We start from the raw sequence: 26,944 nt of genomic DNA, 5'->3' as shown, positions 1-26,944 counted from the left end.
GAAAAAAAAAGAAGAAGAAGACGAAGACGCTGCCACTGGGAACGTCATCAGTCCGCGTCGCATCAGAGAAACGTGGAGAGAAGAGGGAGCAAACTCAAGTGGACACTGTCGGAGAGTCCCCGCGTGAATCGGTGTGAACATGGCGTCGAACCAAGAGCCAGAGGTCCAGCTCGCTCAGAGATTAGCTTCCAACGAGAAGCCCGTCCGGACCAAGGCTGTAAAGAAACTGAGGAAATACATAAACGTCCGGTCTCACATCGCGACAGGTAGGGTAGACTGTCCGCTAGCCAGCTAACGTTAGCTCTGACGGAACGTGCTCGCAAAAGTTAAAAAAAGCTATTATTAACGTTGCTTCAAAATGGGTAACACGTTAACGAAACACTTATTGTTAAAACCGACTGGTTGGTTCAAACCATAACTGATTAATGGAATTGGTCCCAGTCTGATGCCTGTTTGGTGTCGGTAGCTACAGGCAGTGCACACGTGTAGCTATTGGGTAAAAGGCAATGCACGCGTTACCTTGTTACTTTTACTTGTTGCGAGATACTATTATTTTATGGTTAAACAAAAAAGTCCTGCATGTCTTTAACAAAAGGATGTCCACTCTCAAAATACATTTTACTAGTCCATAAACGTCTATATATGATGAGTGATTAGCATTGCAGTCAGCAGTACTTGTATGCTGGCCTCAGGACACGTCTCAGCTATACCTGTGTCCAGTGGTGTACAGTAACGAAGTAGAAATACTTCGTTACTGTACTTAAGTCGTTTTTTTGGATATCTGTACTTTACTTTACTATTTATATTTCTGTTGACTTTCACTTTTACTTCACTACATTTTGCAAAGAAAACTGATACTTTGACTCCGATACATTTCCCCTGAAACCTTCGTTATTCGCTACAAAATCAAAGAGAGACAGGTGTCTGATCTTCTAGTTTAACTATACATGGTGTATGTTAGGCTGCTGTCTCTGTTTGTACCTCCTTGTCCTTGGTCATGGTGGCCACAGCACTTAAAATAATAAACTTCATAATTCTCAAAATTCTAACCCTTTGCTTTTTTATTAACAGCATTTACTTGTACTTTTACTTTCAATACTTAAGTACCATTAATATCAGAAAATTACTTTTGATACTTAAGTACAGTAAATATTAGATACTTTAAGACTTTTACTCAAGTAGTATTCTAATAGGTGACTTTCACTTTTACTGGAGTCATTTTCCAGTAAGGTATCTTTACTTTTACTCAAGTATGGCTTTTGGGTACTTTATACACCACTGCCTGTGTCCTCTGTTTAGGTGGATTCACCAGTGATGAGCTGCTCAAGCTGTGGAAGGGTCTGTTCTACTGCCTGTGGATGCAGGACAAACCGCTGCTCCAGGTAAGCGCCGCTAGTCTTTGTGTGCATGGGTTACAGACTCTGAAGGGTCAACCTTCAATCAGAGGACCGGTAGTTCGATCCCCTGTCGCCGCTAGTCTGTCGATGGACTAGCAAGACACTTAGGTCAGTTAGAGTCCTTATGTGCAGGTGGCACCCTGCCATCAGTGTATGACATGTAGTGTGAAAGCACTTTGAGTGGTCGGAAGACTAGAAAAGACCAATACAAAATTGACCATTATGCAACTATAGTTGTCATTACATTACATTACAGTCATTTAGCAGACGCTTTTATCCAAAGCGACTTACAATCAGTAGTATATTACATATCATTCACCCATTCACACACTGATGACAGGCTACCATGCAAGGTGCCACCATCAGACTCTAACTAACATTCATGCAACATCCAGTCCACACCGATGGCAAGCCTTCAGGAGCAACTTGGGGTTAAGTGTCTTGCCCAAGGACACATCGACTGCCGAAGCCGGGTATCGAACCACCGACCCTCTGATTGGAGAACTACCTTGCTCGCCACTACGCCACAGCCGCCCGTATATGTCAGTCTTGATTTGGCATAAGCACTTAGTGACTTTTCTGTAAAATTCACACTGTCTATCTTACTAGGTTGAACCGGCTAAGATTTCTGTAATACTTTTAAGTCTGAATAGAATGCCGTCAGATTTACATGATGGCTGCAGCAGCATGAAGAGAGATGAAGATGAAGTCTTATTACGTCATATTAAAACAACTAAACTTAAATATTTAAAGAATTGCCATGCCTGATGCCTAAATGTTATCGTTTTACCTTGTTATAGTAGTTTATAGTGTGCATAAAACACTCAGTTCAAATTATTTGTCAATAAATGATTATAATATGTTTTTAATTCAATGCTTTGATTTTAAAAAAAGTCTTTGCATTAATAGTTTATATGTTGTAAACTGATAAGAGATGGTGTTAAGAAGTTGAACAGGTCATAATTCATCTCTGATATCTATTTTATGCTGCTCTGGAAACATCATCTTCAAACAACTGGATTTATTAAAATGTATCCCTTAACAACTATATTTTAGTACTAGTAGACAAATGCTCAATGCATAGTATTTGAATGTATGATTTTTAGTGATGGAGTTACTTGAGTTCCTCAAGGTATCGTTTCAGCCCTAGTAATGTAGATTTATCAAAATGCCAATTTGTGCCCAAAATTACTTTGTTAAATGCTTTGTTAAAAAATGAATATAAGTAAAAGATTCTTATTGGTAGTGATGGCCTCCACAGGAGCTGTGGTAGCTCATAACTGGTCACTGGATAAACATTGATTTGTTATCAGCTTCAACGTTTCCTACGGGATTTTGTGAGATTGTGGTGGCTGGACTCTCCCACCAGGGAGGGGGAGGCTGTGGCGCAGTGGAGAGCAGGGTCGTTCTCCAATCAGAGGGTCGGTGGTTCGATACCCGGCTTCGGCAGTCGATGTGTCCTTGGGCAAGACACTTAACCCCAAGTTGCTCCCGAAGGCTTGCCATCGGTGTGGACTGGATGTTGCATGAATGTTAGTTAGAGTCTGATGGTGGCACCTTGCATGGTAGCCTGTCATCAGTGTGTGAATGGGTGAATGATATGTAATATACTACTGATTGTAAGTCGCTTTGGATAAAAGCGTCTGCTAAATGACTGTAATGTAATGTAAAATGTAATGGATTAAGTCCACATTACCAGGAATGGAAAGGTCCAGGCGATGGTTACTGTAAAGCTCACGGACGGGCTTGCAAGCCACTTTCAGCCAAGGAGAAAAATGCACCCGGTGGGGCCAGCCAGCCCGCCTGTTGACAAGTGTAAAAATGTTTTTGGTTCATTATGAAACTGTCTCTGGGCCGCCACAGTATAGGTGATTAATGGTTAACCCTGGCCTCAGAATTCCAGTAAAACCTAAATTGTGATTATGACTATGTTCAGATAGTCACCCCTCTCCTGTCTGATTTGATATTTCTGTTCATGCAGTCTACATTTTTCTTCTTTAGGAGGAACTCTCCAACCAAATCTCTACCCTGATCCACAGCTTCCATGATATTGACGGACGTAAGTTTCCCCACGTATGATTTCATGATCTCATTGGATTTGATATGATGCATATAAACAAAAAGGCCTGCACCCTGTCGCACCGGCTATACACGAGTTCTCTCTTTAGGGTGAGGATTCCAAACAAAATGATAGGTTGAAACGAGTTAGTTTGATACTGGAGTTGTGTCGAAGGAAATGCAAGATTGTTCTTAGTAACTCTGGCATCAAGTTCACACTTACCAAAATATTGTTGCCAAAAATGTACTTTCTGTGGTCAATCAGTAAAGAGCACTATTGTTGTTGCAGTTTAGGGAAGAGGTTAAAGGCAAATAAAAAGTTATTGTTAATCACTTAATAAGGTTTTCCCCAAAGATACGGCTTCCGTGGGGAACAAACAAAGGTATATTTATTTCATCCAATTTATAACACACACTGCGGACTTGTGCGCTCCGAGCCCTGCTTTTCTGTCCATGTCCAACGTTGCAAATAACGCCACCTCTCTGATGGCTTCCTCTGTAGCCGTTCGTTAACGCCACCTCAGTCATCAATGTCGATGGCTGCTGCTCTGTCTCAGTCCTCGTTCCTTGTGACTGTCCCTCCTCTTGAACTCCCTCCTGCTACTGCTTAAATACATTTCCGCATAAAGCACCCCATTACAGCCGTGTTCATTGAACTCACCCGGCACTTTGTTCCCATGAACCACTCCCACACCTCTCCCGCCTGCAAGCGCAGACCACGGCCACTGCCACAAGTTATTGTTAAACTTAATAACATAAATTGGAACAAACCATTATGATCAGATTTGTAGAGAAGGACTGAGAGCCCTGTTTCTGTCCATGTTATGTTGCAAATCTTTTTCCAGCAGGTCGATAATCCTCTGTAGCCCCTCTTGGAAAACCAAAGCAGGATGTACTAATCAGTCATCGATGTCTAAGGGGTGTGCTCTATCATGATAGAACAGCCGTTGTAATTAGCTCCTGCTTATCCAAGTCATCCCACGTTTCAAAACAACGAACCCATTCCACCTTTATTTGACAGAACTTCATACATATTACCGGTTAGGTGTAAGATACAAGTTGTATCTTACACCCACGTTGGAACTATTTAAACTGGTGCAACCATTAAAATGTTAGTAGCACATAAACTTAGAATCTATGTTCGAACTAGGCTACTTTTGAACTTAAACATAACTGGTACAACCCAATGCAAATTTCCATGATGATGATGATGATGTGTTTTCTGCAGAGCTGTTATATCTGGAGAGCTTCTTGCAGACCTTCAAAAGAGAGTGGACTGGTATCGACAGGCTGCGGATGGACAAGTTCTTCCAGGTTAGTGTGAGGAGAATGCTGAATGAGTTTTAGCTGATGCAGTAACATGTTTCCCTCTAGCATGAAGTCTTTGGGTTAAATAATTCCCCCCCCCATCAGTAATATTCTTCGTTGTTTTCTTTAAAAGCACATAAAAAGGAACATTTAACAAAAAGATATAGATAATAATAGAATATGCAAAGGCCTTAAACCTAACAGTTCTCTGTTTTAATCTAAACAATCAAATAAACTAAACTTAACCGATTACAATTTTGAATAAGAGTTCTAGGTTTGAAAGCAAACCTATTAAATCAGTATTTTATATCCACATACCAGAATGAGAAATGGGATTGAAAAGCCCCACACAAAGGGAAAAAAAGAAGACCTAACATGAAACTAATCATAAAAGGAAAAAAAAACAAAACCAAGTAATTCCAGACTAAGCTTTTGGTTGCTATATTTAAAATATTTGCCTGCAAACAGCCCTTTCCAACAGGAAACTGTTAGGGTTAATCATGGCACCCACTCTACAGATAACTCCAATACTTTTCCTTTTTAAAAAAAAAAAAAATGTTAAGATATAGTTTGAGATATAGTCAATATGTTGCTTCCAACTAACTTTTTGTCTATAAGAACACCTAGAGGTAGAGAGGGTTGTCCTTCAATCAGAATATTGGCAATTTGATCCCCTGCCCCTCTAGTGCATGTCGATGTGTCCTCTGGCGAGACACTATTAAATTGCTCCCAAAGACGATCGGTGTATGAATAATAAGATAGATCATGATGGACAGGTGGCACCTTGCATGGTAGACCCTGCCATCAGTGTGTGAATGGGTGAATGATGACATGTAATGTTAAAGCGCTTTGAGTGGTAGTAGGACTCGAAAAGCGTTATACAAGTACAGTCCATTTACCCGTTACCCGTTAACAATATCAATAGGATCAGAAAATAGCCATGAGTCAGAAGGGCATAAGATAATTTTTGTTCATGATTTGAATAATTATATTCCAGGTAATTTTGACATCACTAGAGGCTTGTAGAAGCTCCTGCTGATAATCATTTCTAAGGCTAATGAATCGGTCTTTCCTTTTTGATTTCTTTCATTTGAGGGGTGTTGGACTTAGGAGATAGGCCTAGTAAAGTATTACTTTTACTAAGTGGTGACTTAGGAAGGCCAGTGTTTAACCACGGCTTGTTTTTGTCACGATGTTATTTGTTTTCAGTTGTAACTACACGTAGAAGAAAGTCTTTGTTAAAATAGCGATATTGGTATTGTTAAAAAGATTCAAGGATCATTTATTGTCATTATGCAACTCAGAGTTAGGCGACAAAATGCAGTTGTAGCCCATTTGTTACACAAGAAAAATATGACTAGACCAAACAAAAAACGCCAATACAGTCCTGTAGTGCCATTTCTTGAATTTGCATCATTAGGAATGTATACGGAAGCCACAACAACAATTCTCTGGGCAGATAATCTGACCGATTATTACACCGACGGGACAGCCTGGGAGCAATTTGGGGTTAAGTGTCTTGCCCAAGGACACATCGACATGGTCTAGCAGAGCCGGGGATTGAACCGCCGATCCTCTCATGAGGGATGACCCTGCTCTACCACAGAGCACAGTACTGGGCGGCTGTGGCACATGAGGTAGAGCGCTTGTCCCGTAACCACAAGGTCGGTGGTTCAAACCCCTCTACCGGCAACATGCCGAGGTGTCCTTGAGCAAGACATAACCCCCTGCTCATTGCAGCCCACTGCTCCTCCGGGATGGGTTAAATGCAGAGAAATAATTTCCCCATTGTGGGACTAATAAAGGATTGATTATTATTATAAAAGCATTACAGTTCTAACAATAATATGCAATTGATCTATATATTAATATATATTACTTGTCAAAATCAAAGTAAGATGATGAAAATTCAGTTGTTTTGGTATCGGTACAGAAAGGCATGTATCCCAACGGCTTCAGTATTAGAATGCATGACACATGGCTCTTTGCATTGGTTATTAATATAGACCTTTTTCCACAGGACACATTTAAATATCACACTAGGAAAATGTCAGGGGTAAATATTGAAATTATTGATGGCTTAATTCCATTTAGCTGTTTCAGTTATTGGACTTGGTATTGGTATTGTACATGCAGGCTCACTGTCACTCTCACTGGGACACTTGAATAGAACAGAGCCATATTTCGTGTTATTGGTAACGGCTGTGATTTTTGTAAATAATCAGAATTTGATCCAGTATCCAGCGCTTTGTAGATAACAATCCAACCTTACCTGGCAAATCAATCACTCCTCCTATGAGGTCAGTGTTGAGTTCAGGTCCTGCCAAGAGATGTTCACATCTAGTAGCCAGCTGAGCCTCTTTATTAGGAAACCCAGAACAACAAAAGTAACACCAGCAACTCATTTCCTGCTGTTATCAGCATCTGATCAGTGACATAAGTTACCAGCAGAGATCAAAGCACATTCAAAAAAAGAGTAGCAAAGTACATTTCCTCAAAACAACCGGGGCGGGGTCAGCATTGATTGCGTCAAAACAGTTAAAGATGTCAGCTGTGAATTTTTTAAGTTATGATAATTGAGAGATTTTGGATGTTTTTAATTGCTTTCAAATCCAAATGGTTTTTTTTCCTCCCTAACTTTGATTATAGCTGGTTCGCTTCATGTTCAGACAAACCTTTCAGATGCTCAAGAGGAAAAACTGGGAGAGCAGGTAATGAACTTCAACTTTGTCTCCAAAACCTTTTCGGTCACCTTCATGTCATGTCCTTTAGAAGTCAATCACTGTGTGCCATGTCTCCTCAGTGCGGTTGGCAGGTTTCTAGAGCTGTTGACAGCACACCTCCTGCAGAGCGGCAGCGGTGCGCCCTGCGGGCTGCAGTTCCACGTCCTGGACCTTTACATGACAGAGCTGGCAGCTGTGGGTTCAGCAGAGGTACAGCAACGCCACTACTCTCATGAAGGGCTAAGTGTGTCATTGAGTTTGTGATGGAGGAGGGCTGATCTGAAGTCAGGTCCACTATATATATATATATATATATATATTTTATTTATATTTATATTTATATATATATATTTATATATATATATATATTTATATATATTATATTTATATTTATTTATATATTTATATATTTATATATATATTTATTTATATATATATTTATATATATATATTTATATATATTTATGGGTCAGTGACATGACGTCCATATTTCTTTGTCCGAGCCGATTATTTCCTTTTAGAATAATTGTATTAATTCATGACATGTATCATTTCTTTCAATAAAAGCTATTGAGTTTGAACACATTATCAGTACATTCAAATAATATATATTCTTTTATGTTTTGGCATTTCAACAAATTAAACTTGTTTAACAACATTGTTCCACACACAAAAATATGCAATACATAAGTGGGAAATACATTGTGATGCTGACATCCTCTATTCCATGATGACATATGCTGCATATGTACAGTACATTCAAGCTGCCATAGCGCAGCCTCACAGAGCCTCTATCGCGGCTGTAGACGCCATTCTTATCCTCTGTAATGTTTTGAGACTGTCTGTTGCAGTTTCATTATTTTGATTCTTGTTTTTTGTTTTTTAATATATCATTACTAATTTAAAATTTCAAAACATCTAAATAGTTCCAGCTCTTTGTTGTGAGGAAATGCATCAACGCCACAATGATCCTTATGTTTCTTTATCTTTTCACAGCTCACTGCTGATCAGAACTTGATATTCATCGAGCCGTTTTGCAAGACAGCAGCCAAAACCAAAGAGTAAGTCTCCATCAGCTCGCCTTTTTCTGCTACTTTTATTCTAATGCTATTTTCACTAGAGCTATGTAATAACAGAAACTACTGAGCAATGAGGAATAGAAAATGCCACTTTCATGCAGAACAGGATGCTGGGGAGCTGGATCCCAATGTCAGAGTTTTTATGTGTAGATTTAGTAGATTTTTTTTCATTTTTTTTCTTCAAAGTGGCTTTACTGTTTCTGATTGTCCCCAGTAGAACAAACCATATACACATGTACCCTACCGTTCAAAAGTTTGGAGTCAGCTGTTATACTGGTGATCCATGGGAAAGAGATGGCAAACGGGTACATAATTAAGGATTTAGTATTCACTCGTCACTCGTGCTGATTAAAGGGGCTCAGTGGCAGGCATCACGCTCCACCAGAAACGTTTCTTAATGAGAAGCAGGGTGCATGTTCTAGGGATTAACATCTTAGTTCTGACAATAAGTTCTTTAACATCGCCTTAATAAAGGCCTAGGTAAACCTAATTGCCCATATACGATCCAATCACCAATAAGCACAAGCCTAGAATAAAGTATTCCTCTCTGACATCTGAACCCGAAAGCTTTTGTGGCAGGAGATTCCAAACTTTTGAACGGTTGTGTATGTAATATAAATCTTTATAATTTATTTTGTACTTCAAAGGTCCATGTTGAGTAAAGCAGCATGTTTTTTGTAAAGTCTGGTGCTAAACATTTCCCATCCTCTCATTCAATCATCTGTTGCTTCTATCCCCGTCCGTGTCGCCAGTCGGTCTCTTTTCAGTGCCGTCTGCAACAGCATCCTGAGCACTATTATTGAACAGGCCCCCTTCGCTATTGAAGATTTGATGAAGGAGTTGAAAGCCGCTGAGGACTCAGACTCTGGACAGGCTTCTGAAGAGGACGACGACGACGCACTTAATGAGAAGATGAGCAAACTGGTCGGAAAGAAAGGGACAAGGGAGCAGTTAAACGGTAACTTTCTAGAAAAAAACAGCAGAAAATGATTTGGATGGGATTTTTCTTAATTACAACAAATTATTTGTCCTGTAAATGCTGAATTTTTAGAAACTCGATCAAATTGTTTGCACAAACATTTAACCTGTGCTTTCAAATGAATAGATCGGCCACAATTAAGTTATTTTCTGGAATAATTTGTATAATACATTTATACTGCATTCAAAAGAACTGCCTGTTTTTTTGCCCCAAAGTGCCTGGGATTGGTTTTAAGTGGAGATGTCTTTAAAGGGGATACTTGGGGATACCCCTCAGCTTAAGTGAGCCGGAGCTGTTGTTTACCTGGAGCCTGATCACCTTCACTTTAATAATCAGCTGGCTGATCTCCTCACGGTTCTTAATGAGTTGTAGCATTTATTCACTCACAAAAAGACTGTATACACACACTCTCCATACTGTACACTTGCAACAATATATAAGATAAGATAAGATAATCCTTTATTAGTCCCGCAGCGGGGAAATTTGCAGACTTACAACAGCGCAGAGTAAAGTGCACACAAGAGACATAGCAGAAGAAGACAAGCTAAAAATAAAAATAAAAAATAAAATAAAAAATGAAAAATGAAAAAAAAAATAAAAATAAAATAAAACAAGTATTATAAATAGCAATAAAAAAAACAGTAGAAAAAACAACAATAACTGAAATACTATATTTACAGACAGAGAAAAAAACAACAACTATTTCAACTACTTTTTGAGTTTGTAATACACGGGTCTGACATATTATGCCAGACAGACACACAACTGACAATGTGTGCTTATCTAATCGATGTGGTGGAGACTTATTAGGGACTATTTGTTTTGGGCATACACTGCAGCTGGTGATAAACTGCTATTTAACCTGTTTGTGGATCAGGTTATCGTTGCAGCTGGGCAACTTATTAGGCTCAACGACGAGAGGTTGCATCAAATGTATTCAACAGATTTGTGGACTGTTTCAAAAGGGGCATGAATGTGCTTCATGACTGCCGGTCTCCCTGTCTCTCCAGCGCAGTCGGCCAGTAGCTGATCATGGCTGTTAATGCGGGCCAGCAGCACCGCTGTCCAATCTACACTATACAGTGATTCAGCGTGGGCACAACAGTATCAGTGATATAACAATAGGCTGGGGAATAAGTCATCCTCCTCCCCTCTGCTACCAATCTGGCAAAGCCACATGATACAATGATAATACAATTTGTGACATTTTGTAATTCATCCATGCCCTGCTCTCATTGGTAGAGATGGTAAAGTGTGTGTGTGTGTGTGTGGGTGGTAAATTGTTTCAGTCCTTTTAATGAGTAAATGGTGCTGGTTTCTTTATTTCAGGCAATGTATCAAATGAAGACGAGGGCGATGATAGTGATGATGCTGAGCTTCTTCATGAGGAAGACTCAGACACAGAGGTCTCATGTGATGAAGCCGTCGGACCAGTCCTACAGGTGAAGGCTTTCTCTATCTCTATTTCTAGTCAATGTTTTTCATTCAGGATTTATGTGTTTCATACATTTGACCTTTTTTTATTCTTTTTTTTTTTTGTCAAAGTCAATGGATTTTTTTGTTGGATGCCTGAAATAAGATCTGTGGTTAAAACCAGCTTAAGAGATTTTAGCATTTTGTTCTACAACATAAAATACCTTGGTAAATACCCCACTGGTGAATTTCAATGGTTTTTAACAGGAGGTAGCAAACAAATGGCTAAATGAGACTACAAAATGTCATCATGCTGACTAGTCCGCCTGAACAGCGTTGTGTATATTCTTGCTCATGGCGTTGTTCGTTTTTATAACTTAACGTTTTTACTTATGCATTCATGGAAGTGTGTAAGTATCGTGAACATTTGTTTTTCTGCAATAATCCAATGTAAGAATCCTATTGGCCTTAAGTGGAGGAAACCAGGACAATGCTAACTTCAGTTTGGCAGACAAAATATGTCATCCCGCATCACTCTATGGTTCTTCATGTTACAGCCAGGCGGCAACCTCCAGTTCTGTGATTTATTCCCTCAGTAAACATTGTTAACATGAGTTTATGGTCTCAATCTTTAGTTTCAAGTCTTCTTCAATACAGCATGCTGCTCATTTAGTAAATAATGGTCCATTTAGAGACAAATAGACCTTAAAGCGGAGTAGCTTAGAGGCGGGCTTAGTGATTGACAGGTTTCTGTCATTGTCAGAGCCGTATCCAGCGTCACTACGTCACTCCTCAGCACTCCAAATATTGTCACATCCGTTCATTTGTTGGAGCAAAATAGCTGAACCTCAAGGCTTCAAAACGTCAGTCCACAAACCGTCGAGATGACCACGTCCACTTCTTATATACAGTCTATCATTATAGCCTGTTAAATACAAATTACGTTAAAGCTTATCATAGGTTTTAGATTGAATTCTCTTCTTCCAGAATTCCATCGGTCGTATGATTCTTAAAATTGGTAAGACTCCAAAATGAAGATAGTCCTCCCAAATTTAATTAAGAAAGGACCACTTCTCTAGCTGCTACTGGCAGTTATGGGTGTGTGCAAGATTACACAGAGAGGCGACTGTTAAAAACAACAATGACAGCTCCTAAAGAGGTTAGCGTTGATGCAAACAGTTTAATCAAAACGAGAAAATATTTATGATATCTAACAGAAAATTCAATTCAGTTTATTTTGTATAGCCCAGAATCACAAATTACAAATTTGTCTCAGAGGGCTTTACAATCTGTACACATGTGACATCCTCTGTCCCGGGACCCTCACGGAAAAACTCCCCTAAATAAACCCTTGGGAAACCTATGGGAGAGCGTCAGAGCCCATCCTTCTCCCAGGATGGACAGAATGCAATAGATGTCATGTGTACAGAATGAACAACATAACAGAGTTACAACACATTCAATGTATATGACATAAATGATTCATATAATCATAGTAGTAAGCAGAGTAATGAAGGAAACATTAAGAATACTGATAAAAGCAGCAATGACTATAGTATAATAGTATAATTAAAATGATGAGATAGGGAATAGTATTAGTAATGTGACTAATAATAATGGAAGTAGTAGTGGGTGTCAGCCGGGTCACAGCAGGAGGCACGACAACGGTCCAGGTACCACAACGATTCATGGAAACCTGCAAAGCGAGAAAGCAAAAAGGGCTTCAGGGTAGAAGCAAAGCCAATAAGCATAATGGTACAAGGAATAGTAATAGTAATGTGACTAATATTAATAATGGTAGTAGCAGTGTGTGTCAGCAAGGCCTCTGCAGGTGGCACGATGACAGTCCAAATATAACCCTAAAATACAACAAAAACCGTTAATAATAATACAATTTATTTTGTATTGCTTTATAAGGTACTTTACATGGTAAAGACAGAAACAATGAAAGAAATAACAATGTAAACAAGGCAGAGAGATGACCTAACAGAAATAAACAAAACAACAAAAAGAAAAAAAACATGCATAACTAGCATCACAGGTTGAACGCAGATTTAAATAGATGAGTTTTAAGTGCAGTTGGAAAGTAGCAAATGACGGGGAACATCTGAGAGGGTTCTAGAGGGAGGGGGCAGCAAAGGAGAAGGCCCCGTCCCCCCAGGTCCGGTGATTGGACAGAGTAGGGGGGGTAAGGAGGTTGGCGTCGGAGGATCCAAGGTGGGAGTGTGCCGGTGCAGGAGGTCCGAAAGGTATGAAGAGGCCAGGTTGTGAAGGGCTTTGTATGTAATGAGGAGACTCTTCAACTGTATTCTTGTATGGGGAGCCAGTGGAGGGTCTGAAGGACTGGGCTGGTCTGGTCTCTGGTCCGTGAGTAGGAGAGCAGACAGGCAGCAGAGTTTTGGATGTATTGTAGTTTGTTGAGGATTTTGTTGTTTTGTGTTTAATAAGACTCCTGCATTCAGACTCTCAGTCTGGAGTGTCATGTTGTCCTTGAACACAACATACATTTGAAACCGGTCATACAGGAGAGAGGAGGGACTAGTTTCAAACAGCAATAACATAACTAAATGTTCACAGTGGACAGGGTTTCTGAGGTCCTTAAAGGTATAAAAACACACAGCATTCAAAATCAGCTCCTCTTACCCTGGCTCAACGGTGAGGGAGAGAAAGAGAGCAGCTACGGCCGAGAGAGCCAGAGAGTAAATGACAAAAGGGAGTGTTGTTGGCAAGAACAAAGGCAGGTCTTTCCCAAGTGGCAGGTTTTTTAACAATGAATGTGTGTGTGCATTTGGTAGATGCCTTAAACAAAGCAACCTTAAAATCGATTAGGTAACATATATTAGGCTGAGGTAGGTTGTAAGGAACAAACGTACTAATACAATGGCAATTCTCTACATGTAGAGAGGGCAAGGTAGTTTTATTTCAAATTAGTTTCAGAACAATGGTCGTTGAAAAATTGTGAGGGCACACACTTTCCAAACTTGGTTTATAGACCCCATGTAAAAAAAACAAACATGCTATGCTTTTATTCTTCTAACGGCCCGTTAAACATGAATCCTAAGGCGAGCCATCTGCAACCTCTCCTAGATGAGCTGCCTAATAGGCCTTAGGAATGGTGGAATTACAAGTACCGTATTTTCCGCACTATATTATAAGGCGCACTGTCAATGAATGGTCTATTTTCGATCTTTTTTCATATATAAGGCGCACCGGACTATAAGGCGCATTAAGCGAAACAAAACAGTCAGTCAGTCAAACTTCCTCCACTTCCGTACCATTGATTCATTAATGTTGAATTCTCTCGCAGCTGCTCTATTCCCATGTTCTCCTGCGTGACTGACAGCCTTGAGTTTGAAGTCCGCGTCGTAAGCGTGTCTCTTGACCGGAGCCATGTTGGGTCCTTATACACACACACTGTAATATTATGGTGAAGCACAGTATGTATTACTCCGCTAACGCTCCTGACTACGGTGGCCGTGATGCTGCTGCGGTGCGGCTTTGTAGTTTACTAAGTCTACTAAAACATGTTGACAGAGCGCCGTGTACCACACAAAACCGCTTCGAGGTCAGTAAGCACAACCAGAATTAATCCATATATAAGGCGCTCCGGATTATAAGGCGCACTGTCGTTTTTTGAGAAAATGAAAGGCTTTTAAGTGCGCCTTATAGTGCGGAAAATACGGTAATTTAACGATGAAGTCTTTACTTTCCATTACCCCGCCCCGACAAAGAGAGATCCCAGACAACTGTCATTTCTTTGTCCTGTAGTCTGATGCTCATTCCTTTTGTAATGGGAGTAGGATTCTGAATTTAGTATTTTCAAACAGGCTCTTTGTATATGATATTTTTTACAGTCTAATATCACTTTTGTATTTTGTGTAACTGAAAATTCTTGACTTTTTCAAACCATCCCCATCCTGATCGAAAAACATTCTTTACTCACTGGAAAAAGTCAGTTGTTCTAACTCGGTGGTTCATGATTCATTCAGAATCTCGTGGCAATTTAGAAGGAATTTCCAGCTGCAGACATCGGTGCACTCTCCCATCAGGAACAAACATAACTTTCCACTTTCTATCGCTGTCTCAACTTTCGATTTTGGTCCTCAAAGGGCCTTACATCCATCGCTAATCTATAAGTGGATGGCAAGTTGTGTTAGTTTACACAACTCTCGCAATTTTTCCAATTTACCAAAGTCACAATTTTTCGATATATCCAAAATAGAATTTTTTTTTCCCAGAAAAGTATGACACTGTAGATCATATTATCTCGTTATAGCCTTACTGCAAAGGTATAATTCCAGTTCTCTCAAACAATGTATGTGAAATCATCCATCATATTATTTTGCAAGACGTGAGGAGATTTTGGGAGAGCCAAAGCAAGACTGGTAAGTTTTCCCTAACGTAGACCCGTCATGCCCTCGCTGTGAGGGTCAACCAGCAGATCACCAATCTTAGTTCTGGTCCTGTCCCAAACTTGTCACATTTTGGGCCAACATTGTAGTGCCAATACTAAATGTTTCAAAAAGACATTATCCCCAGTCCCATATCTGCCTAATTTACATTTACCCTGCAAGTCGCTCCCTTAAAGGCAAAGCCTCTGCAGTTGTAGCATTTCCCTCCTTGATTGCCTGACTCTCTATATATACTATATACTAACTATAATAACCTGAATGATGCAGCTATTCCATGCTTGTAAAAATGTCTATTATATGCTGCAAACAAATGTATGGTAGGTTTAATGGAAAATCAATAAATCAAAACAATAAAAGAAAGAATAAAGGAAAAAGTCTAAAAACTTGAACTGCAGAAACCCTGTGTGAAGGATGAATGTACTCTGCAAACAGCAGTTTTTGCCTTGTTCAAATTAGCCGAGGGAAGAAATTCAATGTGAAAACTGGTACGTGTTTTTAAAAATGGCTTGTTCTTTTTTATAAAAAAAAGTGCAAAAAGCTTTAAGGAAATTGCCTGAAAGTGTAGCAGCTGAGAAAAGGTTGATGATTAGTCATTCATTCTTAGGCTCAGATTTTCTGTTTCATGGATCAGTCAGTTTATCATAACAAACTTTCTTTCTGTTCTAAGAAATCATTTGAACAAAGATGTACTCATGAGTGTGACATAGATATTGGACATTTGAAATGCTGATGAAATACTTTTGATTTCTAATGAATTGTGCATTTTGCAGTTTGACTATGCCGCCCTGGCAGACAAGCTGTTCGAGTTAGCCAGTCGGAGCAGCACACCCAGCAGGAACAGACAGAGGCTCTATAAGATCATCAAAGTGTGAGTAGATGCTCTAACACGACACTTAACCTTGTTTTTTCCCAACCCCATATGGACCTGCAAATTTGGCTCTCTGGATTATAGGCAGACATAACTTTAGCACCCTAGTCTGTTTGAATGAAAATGGCAAACCGAAAGTGGTACAGAGTTTCACCAATCCCTTCCCCATTTTAGCTTTGAGAGAACTTGATGATATTGCACTCAGGGTATCACGTTGCTGCACAAATTAGAGTCGGGAGATACTGGTGACTTGGGCGATGGACCCTCACAGTTGATAATAGGTTCTCATATGGCTCCCCCATCACAGGTTTGGGATGAAGCGGAGCTTGAGGAATCATGGTCTGGTTCTGGTGACCTGTCCCAACTTGTCTGTGCATACCCCGATTTAAAGTTATCAACCAATTGTCATGCAGGGCAATATTTAGAAACATCCCTTCAAACCAGGCCAGATGAAATGCTTTAGTATGCTGTAATAGTTATCTGCTGTAGGGCACACATCTGCATGATACCATCCCCAAAGTAGTAAGCATCATTAGAGGTAGCACTCTCATCTTTAGACATCACTGCTGCAATGCACTTAAGAAAGGAAGGATTGACCATCAGAGCTGCTAGGAGAGGCTCCCTGCCAACCTTTAGCTTGGTACCTGACTCGTCAGGTTAGGTGACAGGACTGAACAATGTAACCTAAATCTGTAACCGGAGAATAAGAGGACTGCTTATCTACATGCTACTCAGAAGCTGCAGAAGAATCGGCAGACACCGACTTTAAAAAAACACGAGGTAGAGCCGTAGACATTTCTATAAGAGCACGAGTTTCAACACGAGTAGGAAACACTTTAGGCAACTGGGATTATAGATCATCCTGTCTATCATCAACTACACAGCCAGTTGGACTATTGGCACAGGAAACACTTCCCCTATAGCCAGATCATCACCCAGTATAGGAAGCTGAGGGAGAAAAGCCATTGCTACAAGGCCTGTAACCAAACCAGACTGCAAATACACAACATGCATTGAGGCTGGAGCTACAACTCATTAGTATGCAAGATAGCTGCTCTAACTAACTTCATAGTCAGAGCTTTGGTTGAATGTTAATGAGGAACAGACCTCCTGAGATTTGCCTGTCAGTACACATTGCAATAATAATGTCCAGACATCTTTAGGCCATTCCAAAGCAGTGGATTCACACTCAAAATGGGAACGTATTTGTCTATATCCTTGTCATAGAAATGAAAAACTTTATGTTCCTCCCAAAATCAAACTAAGCAGCAGAGACAGAAGATGGCCGAGCACTAGCGGTGTCGGTTTCAGATGTCAACCTTAAACTCCAATTCCTTCATTTTATCGTCATGCATTGATGCCAACCTAAAGTCTAAACTTCAATCTCTAGCTGTCTTATCTTGAACTGCAGGTCCAATTCTCCTAGGCATACAGATTGAGCATCTGGAGTCTTTAACGTCACCTTCACAGATTTACTTAAGTCTAGTTCTTCATCAGGGTGGCTAGACTACCTTGACAGTACTCTCTGCTCAAGGAGTACAGAGGCTACCTTAGTTCATTGTTTCTGCAAGATGTCAGCGTGTTTCACAAGCCTCTCTCTACCTGATCCGTACATCTGCCAAATGGTACTGCACATGTTCAAACTAGTACTACACACCTTCGGCTAAACACTCTTGTTGTCCCCCTGATGATCCCACATGATGAACAACAAATCTCTGTGGTAACCGCCAGGAGGAGAGCTAGTTAACGTTAGCTGTTAGCTGCTAGATCTAGGTCAATTTTAACGTTATCATGATTGGTTCAAATGTAATGTTAAAATTTAGTTTTTGGGGAGAAACTTGAATGAATAGTTGTTTTTGAAGGACAAGGGAAAATGGTATCAGAACATCTCTAATCCTGCACCATGAATGATCTCTACCTCAATCCAAACTCATCAATGTTTTCTTCTTCTTCTTCTTCTCTCACCTTGTGTTGAACGGCAGACTGCGTGATCTGAATGAAGGTAAGAGTTGATGATCACACCTTTTTCTTCCCAACTTGGTTTTAATTTCTGAAAACGGAATTGTTCTTGATCTTTGACCTCGTCCTGTCTCGCTCTTTTTTTTCTCTCCTGGATTTGCTCTCAGGCATCTTTCCTCAGGATGAGTATCCAGAGGAGGTCTCCACAGATGAGGATGATGACATGTTCGGCAGCAGGAAGAGGATGAAGAGAGGAGGAGGTCACATGCAAGATGACGATGAAGGGGTGCCAGGAGCCAAGAAAAGTAAAGGTAGCCCATGTCAGCACTTTTACCTCCTGCCTATGTAATATATTTAAATCCACTGTTAATGGATCCCTGAAAACCAACAAGTGCAAATAATCAAACGAGTTAAAAAAATAAAATAACCTCAATACCACGATAAATATTTAGTTAAATGATTAAAATGGAGTGCAACAGTGTAAACATTTGTTCTGTATTCATATTTGTAAATACATGTTTTGCAGTTTCAATAATGAATACTGCTGGACATTTAAAAGAACGTGACAGTTGCAAATTACATACTTTTTGAAAGATGTTTCAAGAGATCCCCCTAAAGTAGAACTGTTGAGGCTTCCAGGCCGTATCAAAAATCCATCAGCTGGTTTTTGCACACCGGTAGTGAGTGATGCAAGCTTCCTGACAAAATCATGTTCAGTTGAAACAGAAGCAGCAGAAGCGCTAGTTAGAGGTAATCAAAGTCAAACTGCAATTTTATTTCTTAATTCTTGTGTAAGAAAAGATTATCTATGATGATGGTGACTATTATAGAGAATGTCTTGCTGCAAATTGTTAATACGAGATTAAAAATGTAATTATATACCTTAACCAGGACACAGTTTTTGTTTGTGTGGACACCTGTTGCTTTTGTAAGTGGACTTTTGACAAGCCATATTGCTGCATCAGCCTCATCCATGCTCTCTTTAGAACATCTCTATAGATGTTCTCGATCCAATGATCCCAATCATATTCATTTGTGATGACGTTAGTCCCCATAATAGCCATTTTAACAATGTGAGACCAGTTTTTTTTTTTTTTTTTTTTAACTTTTAAAACCTGTTGTGACTTCTAGGATAAACACAGCCTCATGAAACCTAACAAAGACAAACTAGGGAACCTCAGCATTCAGGACATTAAATTCAAAACAAAATAATCAGATTATTTGCTTCTGTAGCAGCAGAGAGAACGCTGGGCTGCGTGATTTAGATTCTGTGACAATTGCTGGTAAGTTAAGCCTGGGCCATGCATGTGTATTCAGGCATGATTGCCTTGTTACACTGACCAAATAGAATTGTCATCAACCATACCTCGTCCTCAGATAACACTTAACCTGGCGCTGCCTGTAATCGCTAAATTTCCTAAATCTTGTCCCTGAGTTTGTTTTATCATAAATGGAGAATGAAGAACTACATTTAGTCTCCTTGCAAAGCCATTTAATGATGACAAATATTTTCTACTTCAGGGGGAAAAAGAAGGCAGCCACACCCGACAAGCAAGGCAAAGATTCAGGGAAAGATGACAATGAACCAGCTGACCTAACTGCAAATGAAAACAAAAAAAAGAAGAAAAGGAAGAAGAAGAAGAAGAAGGCAGTTGAGGATGGACGTGCAGACGGCTCTGAACAGGAACAGACTGTGGGTCAAGCTCAAAGCACAATCAAAGAGACTGAAGGAGGTCCGGAGTGTTCAGAGACCGGAGATTTGGAAAAAGAAGCACAGACGCAAAGCTCCCTAGCACCTGTAACGGTGACAGAGGCAAATACTCCAGAGGGCCAGTCAGAAACTCTGCTCATCTCTGAAGTCAAGAAACAGCCTACAGTTACTGTCACAGAAGAAACCAGCCAACAAGCTGTCTGCGCAATTGACAACAAGCATCAATCTGTTAAGTTTTCAAAGATGACCAGAAAGAGAGGGACTTCTGAGCTTAAAGCTGAGGAGGCAGAGGAGCAGCAGGCTCCTGTTGGAGCAGAGCCAGAAATGTCCTCCAAAGTAGATCCTACAGTCACAGGGAAGAAGAAAAAGAAGGGCCTGAAGGTGAACTTACAAACAGATGAGTCGGCAGAAAAAAACATTGCAACACCTGAAACTGATTCTACAACCCAGAAAAAGAAGGGCCTGATGACTGAGAAGAATCTCAAGGAGGTGGAGGTTAACGGTGTGAGCACAGAAGCAAATTTCCCATCAATACGTCATGGGGATTCAGAGGAAGATGGCTCAACCACCGGACTTGGTAAGCAGACGGATTCTATAACCCCATGCAATAAGAAGAGTAAGAAAAAGAACCTGAAGGCTAGTGAAGTGCCAAACGTTGAGGCCCAATTCGAGGAAGAGGGAAAAAACACCAATGCTGAAGTCAGATCAGTTGTTGAGGAAGGATCACAAGATGCCACCACAGCACCACCTACAAAGAAGACAAAGAAAAAAGGAAAGAAAGAGGATGCAACACTTGATGAAAGCACTGTAATCCAGCTCAACAAGAAAAGGAAAAAGAATCAAAAAGAATGTAAGCCTTCAGTGGAAGAGAACACAGCGGCTGTGGAAACCCACCAGGCAGTGGATGCTGAGAAACTGCCGTTCGAGATCACCATGACAACACCAGCAAAGAATAAGAAAAAGAAGTTGGCAGCAGGTCAACTGAAGAGGAAAGATAAAAGCCAGATGCAGGTGGTTTGCTGTGTCGATGCAGAACTCGCATCGGGTGAAATTGATGGCGTCTCTTCCTCTGGAAAACTGACCAAGAAGAAGAAGAGGAAGATCCCTGTGGTGTTTGAGTATGAGGTCGATGAGCTGGAGGCGGCTGCCCGGGAGGCTCCATTGATCAACGGGGTCGCAGAAGAAGACATTGTTACCAAGAAGTCAAAACCAGACAGTGTGAGTGTTTAATGAGGTTAAAGGGTTCAGAGGAAATGAGACGGACTATCTGATGACACTGATAACTGACTTGTAAACTCATTTTATGTTTTTAGGATGTTGGAGAGACATCCACTCCTCTTCGCACTAAAAAGTCACAAAAGAAGGCTAAGACTTCCTCGGGGTCAGCGTTTGACTTCATCACCTTTCAGAGCAACGCAAAAGCCCCAACACCCCTCTTTTGCAAAACCAAGGGGAGCCCCAGGACCCCGCTGTCCAGCAAGAAGGTAAAGGTAACGAACGGTCAAAACTGAGCATCAAAGAGATGGTTCGCACAAACTACAACAAACTTTTTGAGGTGTAACCTGGACAGATAAAAACCAAAGCTATCTGCATGCTTAAATATTAGTAGGGGTAAGTGAGAAAAGGTACATTTTTCAATTTAGATGAACTGACCCTTTTAGGTGATCCAGTTTCATGTTGTACGATGATCTCAGAGCAGCTGAGGGGATGTAGTGTGAAATCCAAAAATTTGCAGGCTTTGTTATGGTGTTTGCTCATTAAAGATGGCAAAAATATAGTTTATTCCCTCATTGTTGTGTCAATTTTTCCTTATGGTATCAAATAGATATTTTTCAAGGTACACAGACTCATCCTGAAAGTCCGAAATTCCAGTATTGTGTCAACACTACTGAGGTCACAGATGGAGATAAGCAATGGCTAACAATCGTAAACTGGACGACGCGTCTCTACTTCCTTCCAAGTTACAAAAGTGAAGCCAAAGTAACCCGGATCATGGCCCTACAGAGACTTTTTAAGTAATTTAAGGCCGGACACTGCCTAGTAGTCATCGTGGTATTCAGGTCCCGCCCCACACAACAGCCTGACCCAATTGCAAGCAAAGCACGGCCACAGCTTGTATAAGTGAGCCACCTAGCTTCTGCATTAGCAGCACGCTAGCTGGCTCTTCCACTACTTATCCCAATGCAGCTGTCAATCACAGCTGTCCATCATTACAACACACCTCCTACAGCCTGAAATAACTAATTAAAACCAGACTTAAAAAAAAAAAAAAACGTATAAAATGACAGAAATCCCTTTTTGGGAAAATGTATTTGACATGAACTTTGACATTTTTTTTTAGCTTAGTTTATGACCATTCTGCTAACATGGAGGGGGCGGGGTTTATGACCTATACTGCAGGTGGCATTTAAGATGTTTAGGCCTCTTTTGGAACGCTGTCATGTCACACTTTGTAGCACTTTGTGTTACATTTTAATTGTTAGTAAAGTGCTCTACAAATAACGTCAGATTCTTAATAATAGCCTAATAGTAAAGCTTATTTATATAGCACTATATTTACGATAAATGAAGTCATTCAAAAGTATGATAAAGGCAATAATGCCGTGTGTGAATTATAATTGGTGTTCATATTTAACCCACAAAGCTTCATTCAACATTGACATTTAACATTTTTCATGTCTAAATATTGTGTTTAAAGCTGGTACATATCAGGCTAGAGTGGGTCGAATCATAAAAAATGTATTTAAAAAAAAAAAAAAAAAAAAAAAAAGATGTAATAACTTCCAGAATTCACAACATATTTTAATTCAACAACATTCAGTTTCGTCCCACATTTGTTGGCGTTCATTGGTAGATACATTTTGTCAAGCATGATGGCAGGATGGAGGAAAACATTGTCAACATTGAACAGAAGCTACTGAATACTAAAACACATTCCCTCTAGGTCTTACTCCTTGGTCCGTTTTGATTGTGTTTTGCTGTGGTACATCTATATGTCTGGGCGACTTTGGCTCAGAGGGGGGGGGTCAACCTTCAATCAGAAATCAGTCCACCTCGATGTGTCTTTGGGCACGGTCGAATACTGTTCCTTCAGTGTATGTTTGGGTTTAAATGGTTAGATTGTTCTGATGGGCAGATTAGCCCCTCAGTGTATGAATGGGTGTGAATGATGACATGTAGTGTTAAAGCGCTTTGAGTCAAGTCTATTTACCTTTTTAATAGTTTTTAATAGTACCATATTGGATAATGCTCTCATCAGGTTTTCTTGAGGACTTTTTTTGAGGTATTGGAATGGAAAAATGCTCCTCTGTGAAGCGCTTTATCCAAACCTAAGTACTTTTTTATCGTCTGAATCTTTAGTTTACAGGTCTGTTATTAGGTGGAATGGAAGTGTCGAATCTACAAATAACTATTGTAGAATCTACAAAGAACTAAGAAAGTACGATCATTTGATTAAGTTGTTGCAATCTGTAGAAGAAAAAAAAAGTTTAAGCAGAATAGCAAAAACAAATTCTCCAACCACTGCCTGTGAAAGATTTTGTTCTACCTATAAATTGATCGGATTCACTCTCGTATCTTTTCTCAACACAAACTTCTCAAAATAATTATTCGTTGTGTAACCGTGTGTGACTTCTTTTCTATGTTTGTATTTCACAGAAGAGTCAAACTCCCAAATCAGATTCCAAAAAGGTGACCTTCGGTCTCAAGAATAATAAGACAGCTGGTAAGGATCTTCCCCTGGAAACATAATTTCTTTTGATAAACAAGCTCAATGTTTTTTAATGCCCCTTGGCACCTTATTTACATTCAAAATTACTTTTTACTCCACTACACTTATCTGCCAGCTTTAGTTACTTTGCAGATTCAGATTATAAATACAATCAATTGATAGATGTTGATATATTATTATAGATAAAACTTCCCAGCAGTATATAGTCATTAAAATAAGCTCAATCTTAACAACGTTAAAATGTTGATCCCATTTGAACCCCTGTTATATATGTAGTAGCAGTAGCAGCTATTGTAACAATGTTGCCTGTACCATTAACTTTTACTGACATGGTGCAGAGTTTCGGAAGACTGATCGCAGCCTGCTGGTGAGTCCAGAAGGCTCATCACGAGTGCCCTTCGACCCCAAACAGAAGCCCAAGTTTGGGGTCTTGAAGTCTCCGCCCACACCACTCACCGCCAGAAAGACCCCCAAGGCCAACAGGAAGACCAGCTTGATTACTCCAAAGAGTACGCCTAAACGTCGACCTTCGGCGGCAGACTTCTTCTAACATCCCACGCTGACAGGCTGTAGATACTGACGTCATGCTCTCTGTGAACTCATGAATAGACTGATTTAGAACACCTCCCATTTGGAGATATAAAGTGGTATTCTTTGTTTTTTATCTCGTATCAGTGTTACTTTTTGCCTCTGAGTGATTTAATGTTTTAATAGTTATTCATTACAGTTTTTCCAATGTAATCATCTTTTCAGTTATTGTGTGATCGAGTTTGATACAGCCCATGTCAAAATAAATTATATTTTGGGAAAAAATGTCTTTAAGGAGAAAACAAAAATGATAACCCAAAGTGTCCTACGTCTTTTCTTTACTTCAGTCATATTGAAGACCTTTTGATGCAAACTTAAGACAAATGTCTGAAGAGAGTAAATATAAAGAATGGTAGTGTACCCCCTGTTTAACTCAGGTCATTTTCTTATTAGGAAAGTGTGATACAACAAATCCAAAGCCATCTTCAGCCTTTCATTTGAATGAGGCTAGTCCGTCGACGCGAAAATAAAATCAAAAAATTTGTGTGTTGTCATCTGACGACAACACAACATTAGCACAATTTTGTGTTGCAACAAAAGTACCTCCCCTTCCGGTTTCCACACTGGGATATTATTTGGGAAACAATATGTATGATAGTCTAAGGCAAGAGACTTTTTTATTTTTTTTTATTTTATCCCATTTGAAATGTGTCATGAATTTCAAATGATATTTTTTTAATTTAAAAGGTAGATTTGCACTTCAACAAAGTCAGTTTGTGTTATAACCAAAGTATTTAAAAGGGAAATGAATGTCTTTACAAAATGTTGTGCCCGTCCATCAAATGGATGTTAAGATATTTCACGGGATAAGTGAACATTTTGACTTTTCGTTGGCGGCTAGAGGAAAACTAACTTTCATCCTTTGGTAAGAGGCCCCAGGGTAAATATTACATATCTCTACGCCTCGGGGTTCCTCAAGAGGAGCTGGAAAGTTTCAAGTGTTGATTGTAGAAAGAAATGTCTGCAACATACTCCTAAGCCGGCTGCCCCCGCGACCCGGCCCCAGATAAGCTGTAGATAATGGATGGATGGATCCTCTGGGGACCGTCAACATATGAATACATTTCCTAGCAATCCATCCAACAGTTGTTTGGATATTTTCAGTCAGAACTCTATCGTAGGACTGACATTGACATCCCAATAGCCATGTTTCTATGGCTCTAACTGGCCAGGCCCCATTATATCTTAAGGGGCTTTTGGTACCATATTACCCCACTAGAGAGTTTCCTTTACTTAATTTACTTGTTCCTGGAGTATATAAAAGTAGGATGGGAGCCAGAGCTTTCAGTTATCAAGCTCCTCTTCTGTGGAACCAGGTTCCAGTTTCAGTCCGGGGGGCAGACACACTCACCACTTTTAAGAGCAGGCTTAAGACCTTCCTTTTTGATAGCGCTTATAGTTAGGGCTGGTTCTGGTTTATTAGGGCTGGTTCTCAGGTTTATAGTCAGGGCTGGTTCTGGTTTATAGTTAGGGCTGGTTCAGGTTTATAGTTAGGGCTGGCTCAGGTGTGGTTCCTTTAATGCCTATTAGATGCTCCAGTCTTTGTAATAAGATTTGATGATCAATGGTGTCGAACGCAGCACTAAGGTCTAACAATACAAGTACATAGACAAGTCCTCTGTCTGATGCAATTTGAAGGTCATTAGTAATTTTCACCAGTGCCGTCTCTGTGCTATGATTCACTCTAAATCCTGACTGAAAATCCTCAAATAAACTATTATGCAGAAAGTCCCACAGCTGATTTGCGACTGCTTTCTCAAGGATCTTAGAGAGGAACGGAGGTTAGATATAGGTCTATAGTTAGCCAACACCTCTGGATCAAGAGTGGGTTTCTTAAGAAGAGGTTTAATTACAGCTAGTTTGAAGGCCTGTGGTACATGGCCCGTTAGTAAAGACAGATTGATAATTTCTAATAAAGAATTGCTAACTAAAGGTAAAACTTCCTTAAGCAGCCTAGTCGGAATCGGGTCTAAGAGACAGGTGGAAGGTTTAGACTTAGAAATAGTTAAAGTCAATTGTTGAAGGTCGATGGGAGAAAAGCCATCTAAATATATTTCAGGTTCTACAGCTGTTTCTAAGGTTACTGTATTTGAGGATCGATCGGTACTGGTTGAGGGCAGGAGATTATTAATTGAATTAATTGTAAAAGTTATTAAGTTAATTAGATAATGGTCTGATAAAAGAGGGTTCTGTTGAGAGACAATTACATTTTCTATTTAAATACCATATACCAGAACAAGGTCGAGGGTATGGTTAAAACAGTGAGTCGGTTTATGTACACACTGACAGAAGCTAATCGAGTGTAATAATTAAATAAACGCAGTACTAAGGCTATCATTATCGACATCCACATGAATATTAATATCACCTACAATAATAACTTTATCTGTTTTGAGTACTAAACTAAAAATTCAAATAGGAATTCAGAATACGCACCTGGTGCGCGGTACACTATAACAAATAGAATTGGCTGTAATGCTTTCCAGGTCGGGTTTGAAAGATTAAGAACAAGGCTTTCAAATGAGTTATAATTTAATTTAGGTTTATGGTTTATTAATAGGCTTGAGTCAAAGATGTCTGCTACTCCACCTCCTCGGCCTGTGCCTCGAGGAATATGAGTATTGATATAACTAGACAAAATAAATCAATATGATTATCTGATATTAAATAATTTACAAGTACACCTTTAGATGACAGAGATCTGATATTTAAGAGTCCC

At 39.8% G+C, this 26,944-nt stretch overlaps 1 protein-coding gene across 1 annotated transcript; it reads left to right on the top strand.

Annotated features, from left to right (window-relative positions):
* On the top strand, positions 1 to 24,673 carry LOC129104271 (ribosomal RNA processing protein 1 homolog B-like). Its single transcript, XM_054614865.1, has 16 exons — positions 1 to 266; positions 1,300 to 1,382; positions 3,399 to 3,456; positions 4,684 to 4,769; positions 7,413 to 7,474; positions 7,567 to 7,696; positions 8,483 to 8,547; positions 9,318 to 9,523; positions 10,874 to 10,986; positions 16,140 to 16,237; positions 18,220 to 18,239; positions 18,364 to 18,508; positions 19,718 to 21,125; positions 21,221 to 21,391; positions 23,565 to 23,631; positions 23,976 to 24,673. Exons 1-16 carry the CDS (start codon positions 140 to 142, stop codon positions 24,185 to 24,187), a joined length of 3,051 nt encoding a protein of 1,016 aa, XP_054470840.1. The 5' UTR covers positions 1 to 139; the 3' UTR covers positions 24,188 to 24,673.
* Positions 24,674 to 26,944: the final 2,271 nt, after the last annotated feature.

The sequence above is a fragment of the Anoplopoma fimbria genome, chromosome 16 (assembly GCF_027596085.1).
Source record: "Anoplopoma fimbria isolate UVic2021 breed Golden Eagle Sablefish chromosome 16, Afim_UVic_2022, whole genome shotgun sequence".
NCBI lineage: Eukaryota > Metazoa > Chordata > Actinopteri > Perciformes > Anoplopomatidae > Anoplopoma > Anoplopoma fimbria.
This window is presented reverse-complemented; position numbering and strand designations above follow the sequence as displayed.

Excerpts from the sequence above, each read along its gene's own strand:
- LOC129104271 (XM_054614865.1), top strand. The coding sequence starts at position 140 with ATGGCGTCGAACCAAGAGCCAGAGGTCCAGCTCGCTCAGAGATTAGCT. Across the intron at positions 18,240-18,363 it reads ACTGCGTGATCTGAATGAAG|GCATCTTTCCTCAGGATGAG; the intron begins GTAAGAGTTGAT and ends ATTTGCTCTCAG. Across the intron at positions 21,126-21,220 it reads AGAAGTCAAAACCAGACAGT|GATGTTGGAGAGACATCCAC; the intron begins GTGAGTGTTTAA and ends TTATGTTTTTAG.